Raw genomic sequence first — 16,600 nt, forward strand, 5'->3', positions numbered from 1 at the left:
AGCTGAGTATGACTTTAACGCTTTTATCAAAACAGTTAGTTGTTTTGGGGGGAGGAGAGGAACCTCAAATTGTTATTCAGGGGCACAAAATTACATATTTAACTTTGGCTTTCATCATGGCAGCAATTAAGCAGATGCAGGAGACCCCAGTTACCTGAACCTTGACCAGTGTGTCTCGCTCTGGGATATTCTGCTGTCTTTCTTAGGTCCTCCACATCTCTTCACTGATTTTAGTTCAGTCTGATGTGGTACCTACTTTTAAAACAGCTTTTCCCACATTACTAGCTCCTGTCTGATTCACTGCAGCATTTCTAATAGGGCACATCCATAACACATTCACCATAACCAAGAAGGATTTGGAAAAAGAAAACATGAAGAAACTAATAATAAAACAACCTCTGAAAAACACCTAGTTTATAACTGATAACACCACTGTGGTTTTTGTCATTTCTTCTTTTTGTTTTATGATCCATGTGGGAGACAAACACTGGGATAAATACAGATGCAAAGAGGATTATATTCCTTACTTTTTATGTCTTTGGACAGAATATAAATACCATCATTATCAAGGCTTTCTAGTGTACATTCAGAGTTTTAAAATATTTTATTTAGACCTGAGGTCTACTTTATTAACACTCAGTAGTGACTATATAATTTTAGGTTTGCTATATTCTTTTTTCTAGGTTGTTATTTTGTGATGAATTACTCCAGCTTCTTGGGGGGAACATCTTGTGATTTCAGAGTTTTGCTGATCAGATTTTGCTAAATGCTTTTCATTCTGCCCTGCCAAGGGGCTGCTGATAACACCAGAAATCAATATGCTAAGTACAACCACAAAGCCAGAGCTGTTACCCAGAGGTAGCAGAGACCCATGCAGAGCCAAAATCCTTGAAACAGGTGTTTCATAAGGGTCCTGATGTTTTATAAAGTTTCTGAGAGTGCTATTATAGTATAATTTTCTATAATTTTGGGTTTTCAACAAATATAGCAGAGTGCTGCAATGCAAGACATAAAAATTGTCACACATTATGCACTGTTACACACTTCAAAAAATTGGTCACACTGTCCAGCACACAATATTCAGGAATAATTTGTTCATGTTTTACAGCTCAGAGGTTATGCTGAAGTTCATTGTTTGTACCTCTGAGGTGTGTACTAAATTTGCACGAGAACTGAAAGAGGAAGAGAGGCTTTGGAAATGACATTTTGACAGGTGGAGCTTTGTGCTTTGTGGAGGGTAATTGCCGAAATCAGAACAGCAAAGGAGACTTTGATCAGAAGGACAATATACACAAAGGAGGAAGTCATGAGTACATGGATGGCAGTAGAAATTCTATTTTCAGCTTCTGAGCTCCCTTCCCACATGAAACATGCCTGCTGTGCTATTGTAAGGGCACTTAAAATAGCACAGCTATGGGGCACTATGACAAGGGCTGCTCACACATTAAAAGATGAGTCCTTTCTCTGAGCACCCATACCACTTCAGCCCTTTAGAGACGTGAGGTTTTATCTCATTTCTGAGGTTCCAAAGTAACTTTTTTGGGAAAAAGAATGTGTATGGGAAAGAGCAGGGGAAACCAGTGAAGAGGATGTCCCATCCATCTGAGATTGCAAAAGTTATGGGGATATAATAATGGATCTCAAATACATAGTAAGTAACATTTCTGGTGGGCTGTTCAAAGAAAATACAAGTCAGCTATTCTGGCTTAACAGTAGGTTGAAATTGCAAGAGCAAGTTAGACAGCTATGGAACAAAGTTGACTCAATCTATTTTTCACCACCAGTTGATGTTTATTTTGGTTTTATGCCCATTAGCACAGCACAGATACTTCCTTACATTGCCTTTGCTAGTACAATTCCCTGTAGCCATACCAGGATCTCAGACAGAAATAGCACATGCCATCAGCTAGGCAAAGCCAGTAAAGCAGTGCTGATGTGTCACTGTACTACTGAGTTGGGTTTATCCAGTGGTTATACACCTTCTGAGGGAGAATTACAGCTGTTGACCTAGCTCTCAAGAACAAGATTTAAGCAACCTTGGTGCTCACAAGCCTTTATTTTGGCTTTGGCTTTGCAGAAGTCCTTTTTTCCCATACCTAAAGTGTATGTTGTTATGTACATCCAGCCCTGTCTCTGGGAAGAAGAACCTGAATATTCAAGAATCTGAAGATTTGAGAAAAACACATTAGTTGACATTTAAGTTTTTATTGTGAGGTTTATTGCACTAGAAGTTAATTCAAAAATACCTGCAGCCCTCTCAAAACTTCTCTTTAGGGAATTATTCACATGCGTAATACTGAAACACAGAAAACATTTTTAAATGGATTTAAAACTAGGCTTTTCGGGAGACACTATATGCAGTAGACCTTTTCATTACTGATTTGAAATAGGATATATAGTATTACAAATGGGAGGCTTTCCATGTTCTTCTGTCTACAGCTTTTTCCAGAAATATAGGCCCTATTCAGTTAATGTATTTAACTATTCTTAAATCAAAGAAATACTTACTATATAATTATATACTTATTTGATATTTAAATATGTATTTAAGTCTTTATATATAATTAAATAGATCCAAAGAATATACTTAATTATTCTTCAATCAAAGAAATTTAACCTATTTCACCTCAATTTTTAGTCCATTTAAATCAATTATGTTTCTTTTGCAACTAGCAGTTAGTAGGTAGTATTTGTTCATCATGACACTGATGAACATTCTAGGGGGCCACTTCGCTTCCCCAAAGTATCTGCCATCTCATGAGCTCAACATTTCTTCTGTGAAATTAAAAGTGAACTAATATGGGAAAGGTCAGAATGAAATAAATAGAACGTGTAGTTTTTCAAGCACATGTTGAATTTTTATTTTTATAACTATATTTTGCACTCAATCACTATGTGATGCTGAAGCAGAAATTGATGCCTTATTGTTCTTCAATGGAACACACAAGCACTGAGCTGTGGTTGGTTATAGCAGGAAAACCTCTGTGATAAGTTGTGCCACAGCTATAAATTCATACTACACCCTTAAGCATCACAGGGACAAATAGTGCCCAGGTTTTCTAGGAATGAGCTACGAGACCTGTAGGCAAACTGTGAACCTTTGTAATAGTGCAAAATAGGATCGCTGCAGGGAGTTCTTCTGGCTGAGATGAAGGTCAATGACCTGCCTTAAGAGAAAGAAACTCAAAGCAAGACAGCTTTTAAATGTCACAGCAGCTGCCTCAGGTTTCTGAGGATAAAGCTGATGAGGGAATCACCTTTGCAAAGGGGCAGAATGAAAAACATAAGGCTATGGGATCAGTCTTGTAGCACAACATTTAACAGCTGTAACATCTGAGATCTTCAGAGGGTGTCCCAGGCCTTTCTCCATATAAAACAACAGCTTCAAGGAAATCTACAGCAAATCCATTCAAATAGAAAAGAGAATTACATCCTTTGGGATTTAAACACAAACAAAATCCAACACAACCAAACAAAATATTAAGAAACATACCTTGACTGCCAAGTGATGTTTCTTGCTTTCTAGTGCTTGTGACCTTCAGTTTGGCCAACACATCTTTGTCAAGGACCTACAGCAATCATTAGCACCAATTAATGCAGCCTAATTTCTTCAAATGCACCACTAGCATGACATTTCAGTGAGTTGTAGTTTCACAGAAATTTGTGTGATTATTCAGAAAGAATTTAATGGCAAATGCTGAGTTTCTACCCAAAGCAGAAATACTTTTTTTCACAAATGCTAGTTTTATAAATTATGGTAGGGACTTCAGAATGCAAACAATGTTGAGGAGGATATATTTTATTCTTATGTTAAAGCAGGATTCTTACATTAAAGCAGTATTCTTACATTAAAGCAGGAACACAACCTCTTTTGAAGGCTGTATTATAACTACGTCATTTTAACTGAATAAATAGGTCTACCTGTACTATATAGTCCTGTTCTTTTACATTCTTAATTGACAGAGTCTATTTATATTTTGGCACTTTCTATACAGTACAGTAATATCTTCATCTAAATGTTTTATGTGCTCAGGAACTATCTTCTGTTTCTCTTAGCTCCCCACAATTATATTCAATTGCCTCATTGCAGACTGTGCATTTCTTACTAAATATTTTTACTCTGTCAGAGCTCCAAATCAACTCAATCTAAGAAAGCACAGCTTTTCCTACATAACACTCTAGCCAGACCTGCCTCTGAAAGGTTGCAGCCATATGTCCACTGCCAAGGCCTGACTGTAAAACCAGCCTCTCAGTTCTTATTCTGTGTCTATCAATTTTATCTCAGGACCCCAACTAACTCTTATGTGGTAACCAGGAAAACCAATATTTTCTTGGTAAATGAGCCTGAAACCATGTTAATAACATCTTATTTTAAAGTACTTTTTAGTGTCTCTCCAGCTGATAAAGAAAGAATATTATATTAAAAACAGTGTAAGAGTTTTAAGAAATCTGTACTATACTACATTCCACGTACTTCTTGACAAAAACTATTATTTATAGAAAAATCTTTCCCCATAAGAAATGTCATAACTGCAGAAAGCTTTTCTCCAGTGTAATTTTATTAGGGATTCCTGCCATCATATCAACATACAAAACAATTAGGATGTTGACATATAGAAATGTGAAATTCACTGTACAAAGATAAGGCTCAAGTTACAGGTATATTTTCCCCTTACACTCCATGAAACAAAACCATATTTAATTCTTCCCAGAGTTGTGTTTATAAATGTTAGACAAACCACAAAATAGATTTCAAGTACATAACATTTTACAATATAATCCAAGCCCAGACAGAAATACACAATATTGTACCTATAGACGCTCCATAACCCAAATCTGTCATCTTTACTAATAAAAAGCTGCTACTTTCTCTGAATGTGCCCAGCCATATCCTTCTGTGTATGACATGGTCCTGGCCTTTAAGGCTCTCATGACTTTTACTTAAATTACTTTGATAGATGAGAGCATATCAGGAAGGAAGGGGAGAATTTTAGAAGGCCAGGTCTGAATGTATGCATTCATATGTGCACACACACTTGCATTTAACCCTCCATAAAACTTCACTGCACTGCACAATTTTTGAGATTATGTTCTCATGCAAATGAGCTATTTTCTGATCAGAGTTAAATCAAGCATTACAATACTCCTACTTCTGGGGTGCTGTAATTCACAGGGACAAGACTAGAGTATCTACCTTTTTTTTAAAGCAATTATCAGACTTTATGGGAGATTGAATGGAACCATGTCATCACAGTCCAGCAGCATGTCCGCTCTCACAGCCTTCACCACTGAAAACACCTTTCCTGACACCTTTGTTTAGTAACAATGCATTTACCTGTTAAGACCAAATATCTACATTAGTTCACTCTCCATTTCTATTAGGCTGAATGATTATTATCTCATGGGAAAGGATCATTTAGCTGCAAGTAGCACAGGAAGAAATAGACAATAAATAACTAATCATTAATGATTCTTCTGGGAAAGAGATTAGCAAGGACAAACAAAGACAATAAAAAAACCACAGTTGTTTAATTTAGTCTTTGTTGAAGGGGAGATGAATAGCAATCCAAAAGTTTTCAGCTGAGGAAAAGAACTCCTAAGTCCCGTAACTGTTCTGTCTTTTAAAAACTGGAGAAGATTAGAAGGGAAGGAGAAATCCTCTATGAAAATTGCCATTTTAAAACTAGACACTTGCAAAGGCTTACATGAGACAACCAAGCAAAAGATATTCCCTGATATTGAAACAAAAGGAATTTATTTAGTAGGAATCAGACATGTGATTACAATGTGTTAAATGCACATCTAATAAAATAGCTTCAAATATGTCTCCAATTCATAGATGTCTAAGCAGGAGAAAGACTTTGAAGCCAAAATTCAAGTTCCTTAATTTAAATATGAAACAAGGCTGCACTAAGATTGTGGGAGAGGAGCAATAAAAACTTTCTTGTCGTAAATACAACCTCTGTGCTATATTTGAGGGCCTTCAAATGTTCTCAGCATTGACAAGATTTTACGTAAGTATATTCTCTAAGCTATGTTGGAATACCTTTAGACATACAAATCCATGTTACACAAAACAGCATTAGTTCTTGTAACAGGGCTCATAATAACAAGGAAGGAGGGTAAGTATGCTGCTATATGTGAAAGGAAGTATATTAGTATGCACAGAAAACATGTTGTCTTAGAGATTAGTCATAAAGGGCATCAAGCATGAAAATGCATCTCTTAAAGTGCTTAAGCCTTTAACTGTGAGCCAGTAGATTACTTTTATATCAACTGTACAGCCTAATGCTTTGCTTTTAAAAAGAAATATGAAAAACTTGTTCCTTTTTCACCTTTTCCTCTTCTTTATGGTTTTTAAAAGTAGGTCACTCACCTACTGATTTCGTTTTGGGTCCTTTTCTTTATTTTTTTTTCCTTTTTTTTTTTCTTTTTTTTTCTTTTTATTTTTGCTACTTATTATTATTGTCTCCCATTATGTACAATAATCTACATTTAGACTGAAGACTCAATCTCTTTCTAAACATAGTTGTACTATCTTGTAAAGACTTTCTACAGAACTGATAAAGTGGAAGACAACCTGACAGATAAGAGGACGGATCATTTCAGTTCTGCTCAATTCCCTAAGCTTTAGAGCTGTGCCTTTCAGAAATTCTTTTGCGTACTTGCTGTCCTTTCACCTCCCCTAGGCAGCCCCTACTGAACTTGAGTGAACTTCCTGCGTGTTTCCCAAACACGGTCCCTTTGTATAGAGCTACGATAAATTAATTCATTCTCCAGCCAACAGCTTAAAAACAAATAATTGATAAAACACTAAAAACGTCCTACATGCCTCTCTGCATTATTCTTACCAATGTGTACACTTAAATAACATTGTAAGTTGTCTTTTACTAAAAATTTACCAAAATATTTTAAACACATAAAAAGGTAAAAAAACAAACAGAAAAACAAACAAAAACCAAAAACCCAGCATAAACATTGCTTGTATAGGCATTGGTTAGAAGAGATTGTTGCACTAAGGAGTATATTCAAAAAAGTTTTCTTTCAATATCATCAGTTTTAGTGTCATGGATTGAAAGGTTAAGGACAATGAAACTTATTGTGACTCTGTCTTTTATAATGTAATAAACGAACAGGAAGTCTGAAATGTAACTAAAATAAAGCTTCTTTTTTGTTATTGAGAGGTGACGGTATACGTCTGTAACTAAAATGGAAATTTTAGTGTGTAAAGGGAACTTAAGAGTCTGAAGAGTCTGGAATGAAATCTGTACATGAAAATATAAAGGCCAACACATGGGCCCAGGGACATTATGGAAAGCTGTCACTAACTGAAATTTTGAATATAGCCCTTAGTTGTATCATATTCATGTAAAGTTTAAAAGCTGCCCAGTATATCACGGATGAAGTTTATTTTGCAAGCCATCCACTGCCTAAGGGGGCAGTAATATTCAATATGAAACTGCTGAAACTCCGGCGTCTGACGGATTTCATGAAGGAAAGAGATTTGAAGGTCCGACTCCAAGAGAACAAGGAAAAGGGGGAACACAAACAACAGCAGTCCAAGGCCTACAAGAAAAAGTCTGGAGAAACTCTTCACAAAAGCATTCACCTCTATATTGCCCATTAGAAAGTCATAGCTCCACCTCAGGGCTCTCCGAGCTTCTTTCAGTTCTTCCTCCTCTGCAATTAAAAATGCGTTTTCATCAGCTTCAAGTTCCTCAAATGAATCAGTGTCATCTTTCTCATTCTCTGCTCTTGGACAGGTATCAAAAAGCATGTCAATCTCATCATCAACAGGCGTAGGCAGCAAGCTAGCACTTGGATTGTATACCAGCTCTGAGATGGTTAAGGGCTCCTCTTTCATCTTCTCTTCCTGTTCAAGGCCAAGATCAACATCCTCCCCAGTATCCTTTACTGGAGAGCTTGAAATCACGGGTACTGAAATCTCGTCTTCCTTTGGCAGTTGGATACCTGGAAAAATGAGATTAAAACAATGATACTAAATTTCTCGCAGCCTGGTGGCAAAATCAGCCTTCTGATAGTATCTAACAGATGTCTGGAAATAAGCTTCTGCCATAATTTTTCATGTTAAAACCAGACTGTCCACAATTATCAAAAACTGGAAAAGTTTTTTGAAGAGGGCAGTATCTTTACAACGCTGCAGTACATCAGATCTGCTTATGAGGGTCTGATGCAGCTACCAATGATAATAGTCTAGTGCTGAGCAAAGAATAGAGCAGCTTGTTTCCTACTGGCAATCTGACTTCTGGTATAAATTAATAACTACTACATGTGTGAATTGGTGGCCTTTGGTGTATAGTAATAACGACAAAAACTACCCACCCTCATTTCTTTCAGATGAATGTGTGGTGAGATAATAGCTAAGGTTGAGAATAGAGCATGACATTAAAAAGAGGCAACAAATTATCATGAAAATTCATGTTAACAGTAAAATAGCAAAAGGAGAAGAAGGTCAACACATGGTATGAGAATTAGATATTGTTGAAACAGCATTCTAACACCCTCACCCGTTAAAAAAGTTCCTTCTCATGTCTCAATTTTTTTTTTCTGCTCATCTAGTTCTTCCTCTCTCATCTAGTTCTTCCTCTCTTTTCTCTCTCTTCTAAATTTCTCTCTCCTCTTTACAAAGGAGACTTTATGACACCACTCTCTGCTGAAGCTCTCGCCTCTCAAAATTTACTCTCCTTTTTCCAGTCTATCTCTAATGTCAATAAGTCTGCAAAGAAGTCTGGCTGTTTACAGCTACATCAATACTTCAGTGACTGCTATTAGTTCTCAGTCGCAAGAGTGGAAGGGAGGACATTCAGGCACAGACCTCCATTACAAAATGATGTTAAGACACTTCCTCATGGAAATTTCCCTGTTTGAGTAATCAAAATGGCCCAGACAGATCTCTTCCCCTGTAATTTATCTTTTCCTTGCTGTCTAGGCCTCACTGGCCATGCCTCCGGGTGAGGTTTCACATTTTTGCCAAATGACCAAAAAGACTATTTCTGCTTCCTTTCATTTCATCAATGAGCAAGGCAGCTTGGGGTTTTATAGGCATCTGACATTTTTTTCTTCCTGAGCAGGCTCATCATATATTCTCATGGAGACAGCTCATTACCAGGGAAGGAGAGAGAGCAGGAGATTTCCTTCCAGCAGCTAATGTGCATAGCTGAAATGAAAACTTGTCCTCAATAATTATTAGTTCAATAATTTAATTAGTTTAATTTTTGTAAGTTTAATTTGACTTCACAGCTAATAATTCCTTGCCTCAACTATTCTGTCCTCTCACATGCTTTGTTCTGGAACTTGTCTACACAAGTCTATACATTAAGAAATATACTTGCCACAGTCATCAAGAGGAGGATACAAACCGCCTGAAACTAGACACAACAGTGTATGAACACTAAGAAGTGAGAACAGATTTGGGGGATATTTCTCCTAAGCATGCTGTAACAGAAGGTAGTGCTGGATCATCAGACTGTACTCAGTTACTTGAGAGTACACCCATGACACCTTAAATTACAAAAGGCAAATGTTTTTAACTCTGGAGCCCAACAATAAGCATCTAGACATACCTTTATATACACAAGTACTACAATGTGATTTTCAAAGGTGCTATTCAATTATTCTTAATATGAGTAAAATTTAAGCTAAGCCACTTACTAAGACATTTCAATATGGTTTAAAGCATCTAATTTTACTCTCCCAAATTTGAGAAGTCTGGCCATAGGCCACTCTACACCAGCTTAGGTGCAAGGTCAGTAATACATCTTCATCATGTTTCTCATCATAGAGAGGACAGCTGCAGCTACAGCAAAGAAAGGTCACCCAAATTTATGATTTTTGAGCATCCTCTTCCTCCCCAGAGTAATTTCCAGCATGCATAAAATATTTAGTGAGCATGAACAACAAATATCATATTAACTTTCATGAAAACTGTATTTTTCTCAAATAACTGGCAAACTTCCAACTTTGCGATTAACCTGCTGATAGAAGGCAACAGAGGAACCTTTTCATATCAGAGTTTTCTGAAGGGTTTGTATTAAAGTTGTAATGTGCTACAGTTCTGAAGCACACATCTAATTTACATTCCACTATTTAATTTCAACTGCTAAGAAGAATTTTCAACATCTTTATTTGTTATTTAAACTTACCAAATCAAAATAACTGCATTTTACATCAGTCAAATACTAGTGTAAATCAATATTTGAAAATGTAGAATGAGCATTAAAGTTTGCTGCTGCAAACTCATTTGATATTTTAAAAAATTGAACATATAAAGTTGTTCTTTTTGCTCCTTCATATTCCCTGTAACACCAAAACATTTCTTAAGTCAAGGACTGAAGAAAGAACAGGTTATTAACCATGGTCAACATGAATGATTCCAACAAAGTTCCAGTCATGTTGTAATACATAAATAAGTATGTCAGGCCATTCATATTTTGATGGTTTCAAAAGACATAACTGCAAAAATCATTATGGCACGTATCACTTACAAAACTTGTGCAGTCCTAAGAATAGAACATTAAAGTACCAAAATTCAAAATCATTCCTCAGTACAATGAATATTCCAGTAACACAAATTTTAGAGAGAAAATCTTTCAGATTTTTTACTTTTCAGTTAGCCCTCAAGAGAGCCAGTTATCTGAAGTAAAAAAATTAAGTTAAAAGAAAAAAAATCCTCAAAATGTTCCAAAGGAAAAAGAGAATATAAAAGTTAAAGCAAACACAACTCCTAATACTCTTTAATTATTCTACAACTCTACTGCAAATCCTTTGCTCCTATTCATATATAAAAATTATTTTGCTACTATCTTTATAAAGCTATCATTTTGTATCATTCTTGGCAAGATTTTGAAAAGTCTGCTCTTTCTTTAATAACTGTTACAATTTATGTTGTGCTTAGATTAAAAGGACTATAAATTGAGAATTAAATTACATTTCAGAAGAATCTCTTCTTTCCATTCTTCAAATTATATTCTTACCGGCAATTTACATTCCATAAATGAGAAACTTCTAATACAGATTACTGGAATATCAGGTAAATAAATTCAAATTTATTTCTTATATTTCCACAGAAAAAGTTTGCTACACTTCTCTGGCAACTGAATAAATTTTTCAAAGCCAGAGATCTTGTTATCCTAGCTGAAACTCAGTATTCCTCTTCCACCAGATACTGTGATAGCTCCAAACCAAGGACATAAACAGCTGAATAAAACGTGAGATTACTGCGGTCATCTGCTGTGAACATGGACATGGAAGAGGTCTGGTATAAAAGTTGTCAGCTGCTAATATTTCTACAGGGGCCAAAACCAGCAGCTGAGGATTAACAAGATGAAGGTCAGCTCTAGGTCCACCATTCTTAAGAAGCTGCAGTTGCTGGAAATACAGCACCCCATAAAAATGTATCATCTGCTTATTAAAAAATTCAGTTCACACACTGTCTGTTGGCCGGATATCCTGCACATGGCTTTTCTTACTAGAAACAGAAACGCAGTTACACACCTGTAATGGCCTTTTATATTGGAGAAAGGAACAAGTGTGAATACATCCTCATTTTAAATAGAGAAATGGAAAATTAGATACAGTCCAGAGAGAACAGTGCTGGGAACAATACATACATGCATGTAAACAAAAAAGTCCAACCAGGCTGCAGTTAGAACAAATCCTTCCTGTTCTTTTTACAGCTTCCTCTAGAAATATTGTCTATCCTTAGCTTATTTTCCATGTGGACAAAATTCATTTGTACTATGAAGAGAATGACCTTTCAGAAGGAAGGACAAGGTGATTTTCTCACATGAGCAAAGTGCCTGAATTTTCACAAAGAAAATGTAGAAAAATGAGACAGACTCTAGAATTGCTCTGAATTTAAATATTTCCCTGCACAGGATCTACATCAAGCAGGATTTGCATCACAGCCAGACCTTCTGCCCTCAGAAACAGGTCACAGATTTGTACCATACCCATATCCCGTGCCAATAAAAGACACCTGTTATAGCTTTGCAAGGAGAGTTAATCAATGACAGTTTATAGTAAGTCCTTTTTAGGCAGTGACCTGGCTTTCCTGCTGGCCTTTATTGTTTGCTTTAGTCTAATGGGAACTTCTAGAAGCAAGTAAAGCCCTGTCCCCACTGCCAGTTCACATGAGTTGCATGTTTTGTGTCATTACAGCTTGCCTCCCAGCTGTGTTGTGTGTCACAATGTTTAATGTCATGGCTACTACAGTCACAGGAGGCCACTGCTCTTCTTTTTACACCCCACAAAAGTCACCCAAAGCACAGAGTACAGAAGCAGAGCAGTGCATGCTGCACAACTGGCATTCTGGGATGCCTCCCTTCGGCCTGAAAGGAGTTAAACCCAGAGCAGTTGATCCCCATCCAGAAAAAGGATTAAGCAGCAATAGGACTGAAGGAATCATCAGGGAGAGAGAACTCTGTATTGTGGGAGCAGGAATGAGAAGGCCATGCACATCTGTCAGCAGTTCAGAGAAAGAAGGACCTGGTGGTGGGACGGCAGTGACTCAGTGTCCAGCACCACACCGAGGACAGTGAGGCTGAAAAGAGCTGAGCACTGGTGTGAAAGCTTAGCAGAAGGGCAAGTGGGACATTTCAGCATTCCCACTCAGCTTGGGTGACCCCTCCTGGCACAAGTCAGTGTTGTTCTGAAGTGGTCACAATGGGGTTCTCCCAAGGAGTTACATCCCATGTCAGGAGTTTTGCACAAGCTAACTCCAGTGCTTTGGTGCTGGTATACATACTTTATATGCTAATATATATATATATATATATATATTATATACGTATATATATTTTATATATATACACATATATATTATGTACATATATAATATATATATATATTTTTGCATGTGTACTTCCAAAGGAACAACATACTATGAACAGTACTGCAAAATCAAGGTGTTTAAGAACCAATGTAATCCCAACATACAAATACCTTATGATTGGTGTCACTATATTAAACCAACAAGATGTCTTGCATCTATTTGGAGCCAGTATTTAACCTCTGAGATGTAAGAGTACAAAATATATATCAATAATAATGCTTTTTCAATTTTGCTACTATTTTTGAATTGAGACGATTAGGTGCATTCTCATTGGTTTTCCTGAGTGGTGAACTCAAGAAGCAAAGGCAACCAGAAGCTGTTCCTACTCAGAGACAAACCACTGCAAGAAGCAGTTTCTCCTATATTTAATGTACTTACTGCTTTCTTATTTTCAGATACAAAAATAGTAACAATATTCTAGTCTTTGCCAGAACTTTCTTTGATAAAAACTCATTTCTGAAATGAATATTCAATACAAAAATTTAATACAGGTTAGTAAAAACTGAAATCATTCAACCTATAGATGCCAAAGTATCAAAAGCAAACAGTGCCACAGAAAGCATAGAAAAACAAATTTCAAAATGGCTTATGATATTAAGGAAATGGACATATTTATTGACAGAGGGGCCAATGGGTCACCGGCAATGGGATTTCCTAAAAAAACCACCCCTGTGCTGTCCAGAGCAATACTGAATGCTTTTTTTTTCCTTGGATTGCACTTCTCTTGTGTGTCGTGAAAAAGAGAGCTAAATCAGACTCTGCCCAAGCTGCACCTTCCTCCACCAGCCCTAGTACTATTATTCAGTATATGAAATTATTCTGTATCTAGAAAAATAAAACAAAGAAAGTTACAGTCTGGAAAATGTATGGAAGCAAAAAGCTGAGCTGTCTCAACTGCTGTATTCAGCTCACACTCAAAATCTACTACCTTCTAGTTTAACAACAATTTAATTGCCATAAATCACTACAGTTTCAAAGTATTGCCCTCCACCTCAGTCCCTGAAAAATACAAAGGCAAAATTCCAGTCCCCCATTTGTTACCAATTAACAAATAAATACACAATTTTCTGTTAGATAAGGTAACAAATTTAAGTTTTTTCTCATCCATTCTCTATTTGCAACTTTGTTCCTGTCAGTAATTTGTCCTTATTCTCTGCTGTAGATGTCATTTACAGTACCGTTCCTTTCCAAAGGAAAACTATTAACAGAAACTAGGGGAAGAGGGTTTAAAAAAGGGTTTGAGTAAAATAAATGTAAATTTACCAGCCCTTCTGGCTGTGATCTTGGAGCCATGCCGCAGTAAACGAATGCACACTTCCTTGTTGCAGTGGTTAACCATCCGCAAATGAATGCTTCTCTTGGTTTGGATTTTTACAAGACATTTCACCATTTTGCCTGTTAACTCCTCTTCTCAAAGTCTTGTAAGGGCTCTATCCATACCAGCTTTGACCTTTTATTAACTTGCCACTGAGTTTTAAGAGACTAACGCAAGTCACTCTCAATGAATCAAATGACAAGCTTCTAACATGGCCAACAAAAATATCCCAGTAGGGAACAGAAGCAGAGGTTATTTTTAAACATTTCCAAATGCCTCATAATGTACAATACAAACTTTCACAGCATCCATCTCAGCTAGCAGTTGCTAGTATAACAGCTGAACCACACTCAGAGGCATAAAAATATCTAAGGCACCAAAACATAGAGCAGTTTAAAAAGACACCAGGATTCATAGTCCCTTTTTCACAGAATAAATTACACTGTCCCATTATTTTTCTAAAAATCTTTAATATTGCCAGTAATATAAGTTCCCCATCACTGCCTGGGAATTAGTTGTGAAACATGTAGGTACAATGGAAAAATCCGATGTTGTACTTACAAACCCTAGTCACAAAGCAAAAAAGTTAGATGAAAACATTTATTACTATCCTAGAATTAACACCGACCGGCCCATGTAAAAACAAGAAGAGAAAATTTCTGAGACCAGGAAAAAATTCCCTCTTTACATGTGTGCTCCAGTTCCCACTTGTGGATAATTATTGGACAGATTCTTATCCACCAAAAAGAAGTGTTGTTTCAAAACGCTAGGCTGTTCCCTGTTCCTGTCCAGCAGAGATATGCAGGTTCCCAAAAATCATGATGGACCTCTGCTGGTTTGATCCAGCTGGGAGCTGGAAGGCACATAACATTACACTATGCTAGTGGGTAAGAATCTCTTTCCAGGTACACCCAAGCCACAGAGAAGAGATAAATTGGAAGGAGTGCACTGGTGGGGATGTAGTCTCTCAGTTCCCAGAATATTCATCTGTAATGTTTATAACATGTTGTGCTGAGTCTTTGTTATCTGACATCCTTGTTCCCTTTGTACCAAAAAATCAGTGATGTGCATGCAAATATGTGGGAAAGAGAGGGGTGGGGGAAGGAGTCCTGCAAACGTATATTTTACACCTGGCTATTTCTCCCACAAAACACATCTGCTTCAACGGAGCTTCTAGAAAGCATCTTTATGGCGTCTCTTTTCCCCACACAGCCTGTATAGTACTAACTTCCAGCAGAGGTCCTGTTCACTCCTTCCTCTAGCAGAGCAAAGATTTCTCTCTTCCTTTCCTTCTCTGCAAGCACTTTCTTGTGGGTGTGAGGAAAGATCAAGTACCCCTTTGCTTCCTATCCCCATTTTGTCACCCCATCAAAAGTAAGATTCTGTCTTCTTTTCTCACTTTTATTCTTGTAACTGTTGTAGCAACCAAAACAGGATCATTAAATCCTAACTAAAAAGGGTTGACTCTTCATTGTGTACATGTCTACAAAAACTGGAAAGCATGAATTCTTACAAAAATCTAAACACCAATGTATTCAATACATAAAGGAAGGCCTATACAAAGACACAAGTGTCAGCCAGACAAGGTTATGAAAGATTTCCAACATTTGAAATATTTCCAAATGCCTCATAATATACGTTAAAAACTTCCACAGCATCCATCTCATCTAGCAGTTGCTAGCATAACAGCTGAACCACACAGAAGCATAAAAATATCCAAGGCATCAAATCCTAGTGCAAGAGAAAAAAAGGCCAGTGTGTTCCTGCATACTGATGTTCAGAAATAAAATCTATAATTTATGTTTCATGTGACCATGCTCATGCAAAAGAGAAATGACCGTGTTGATTTCAAATTGCTCCCCATAGTTTTATCTACACATAACTAAGGGAGAAATGTTAAAATCTTACAACTGAGTCTGAAACGCCCTGTCTGTACCAACTCTCAGCATGAAGCTATCTAAAAAAATTAAAAATAGTTGTACCTACAAAAGCTCCACATGCTGCTCCTCTACAACCAAAGCTTACAAAGATGAGAACACTGACAGAGACAGACAATTAGACTGATGGCAGCAGGTGTGTGCTCATTCCCATAAATAGAATCATTAAGGTTGGAAAGATCATTGAGTCTAACTGTTAACCCAGTCCTGCTGTGTTCACCACTAAACCATGTCCCCAGGCGTTACACCTGCACGCCTTTTGAATGCTTCCAAGGATGTGCATTAAACCACATCCCTGGACAGTTTGTTCCAATGCCTGACCATCCTGGCAAAGAAATTTTTCTTATATCGAAACCAAACCTTCCCAGGTGCAATGTGAGGCCACTTCCTCTTGCCTGGGAGACAAGGCCAATCCCCACCTGGCTGCACAATCCTTTCAAGCAGATGTAGAAGAGTGATAAGGTCACCCCAAGCCTCCTCAAGACTAACAACCCC

General features: G+C 37.0%; 1 protein-coding gene across 3 annotated transcripts in view; it reads right to left on the reverse strand.

Moving 5' to 3' along the window:
- Window positions 1–4,556: 4,556 nt before the first annotated feature.
- FRMD3 (FERM domain containing 3) overlaps window positions 4,557–16,600 on the reverse strand; it is a 135,881-nt gene continuing 123,837 nt past the window's right edge. For all 3 annotated transcript variants that reach the window (XM_069001917.1, XM_069001919.1, XM_069001918.1), the window contains exon 14: window positions 4,557–7,971. In XM_069001917.1, the coding sequence (XP_068858018.1) occupies window positions 7,376–7,971 (596 nt within the window). In that variant the 3' untranslated portion in view covers window positions 4,557–7,375. The remainder of the gene's footprint in view (window positions 7,972–16,600) is intronic.

The sequence above is a fragment of the Aphelocoma coerulescens genome (assembly GCF_041296385.1).
Source record: "Aphelocoma coerulescens isolate FSJ_1873_10779 chromosome Z unlocalized genomic scaffold, UR_Acoe_1.0 ChrZ, whole genome shotgun sequence".
Taxonomy (NCBI): domain Eukaryota; kingdom Metazoa; phylum Chordata; class Aves; order Passeriformes; family Corvidae; genus Aphelocoma; species Aphelocoma coerulescens.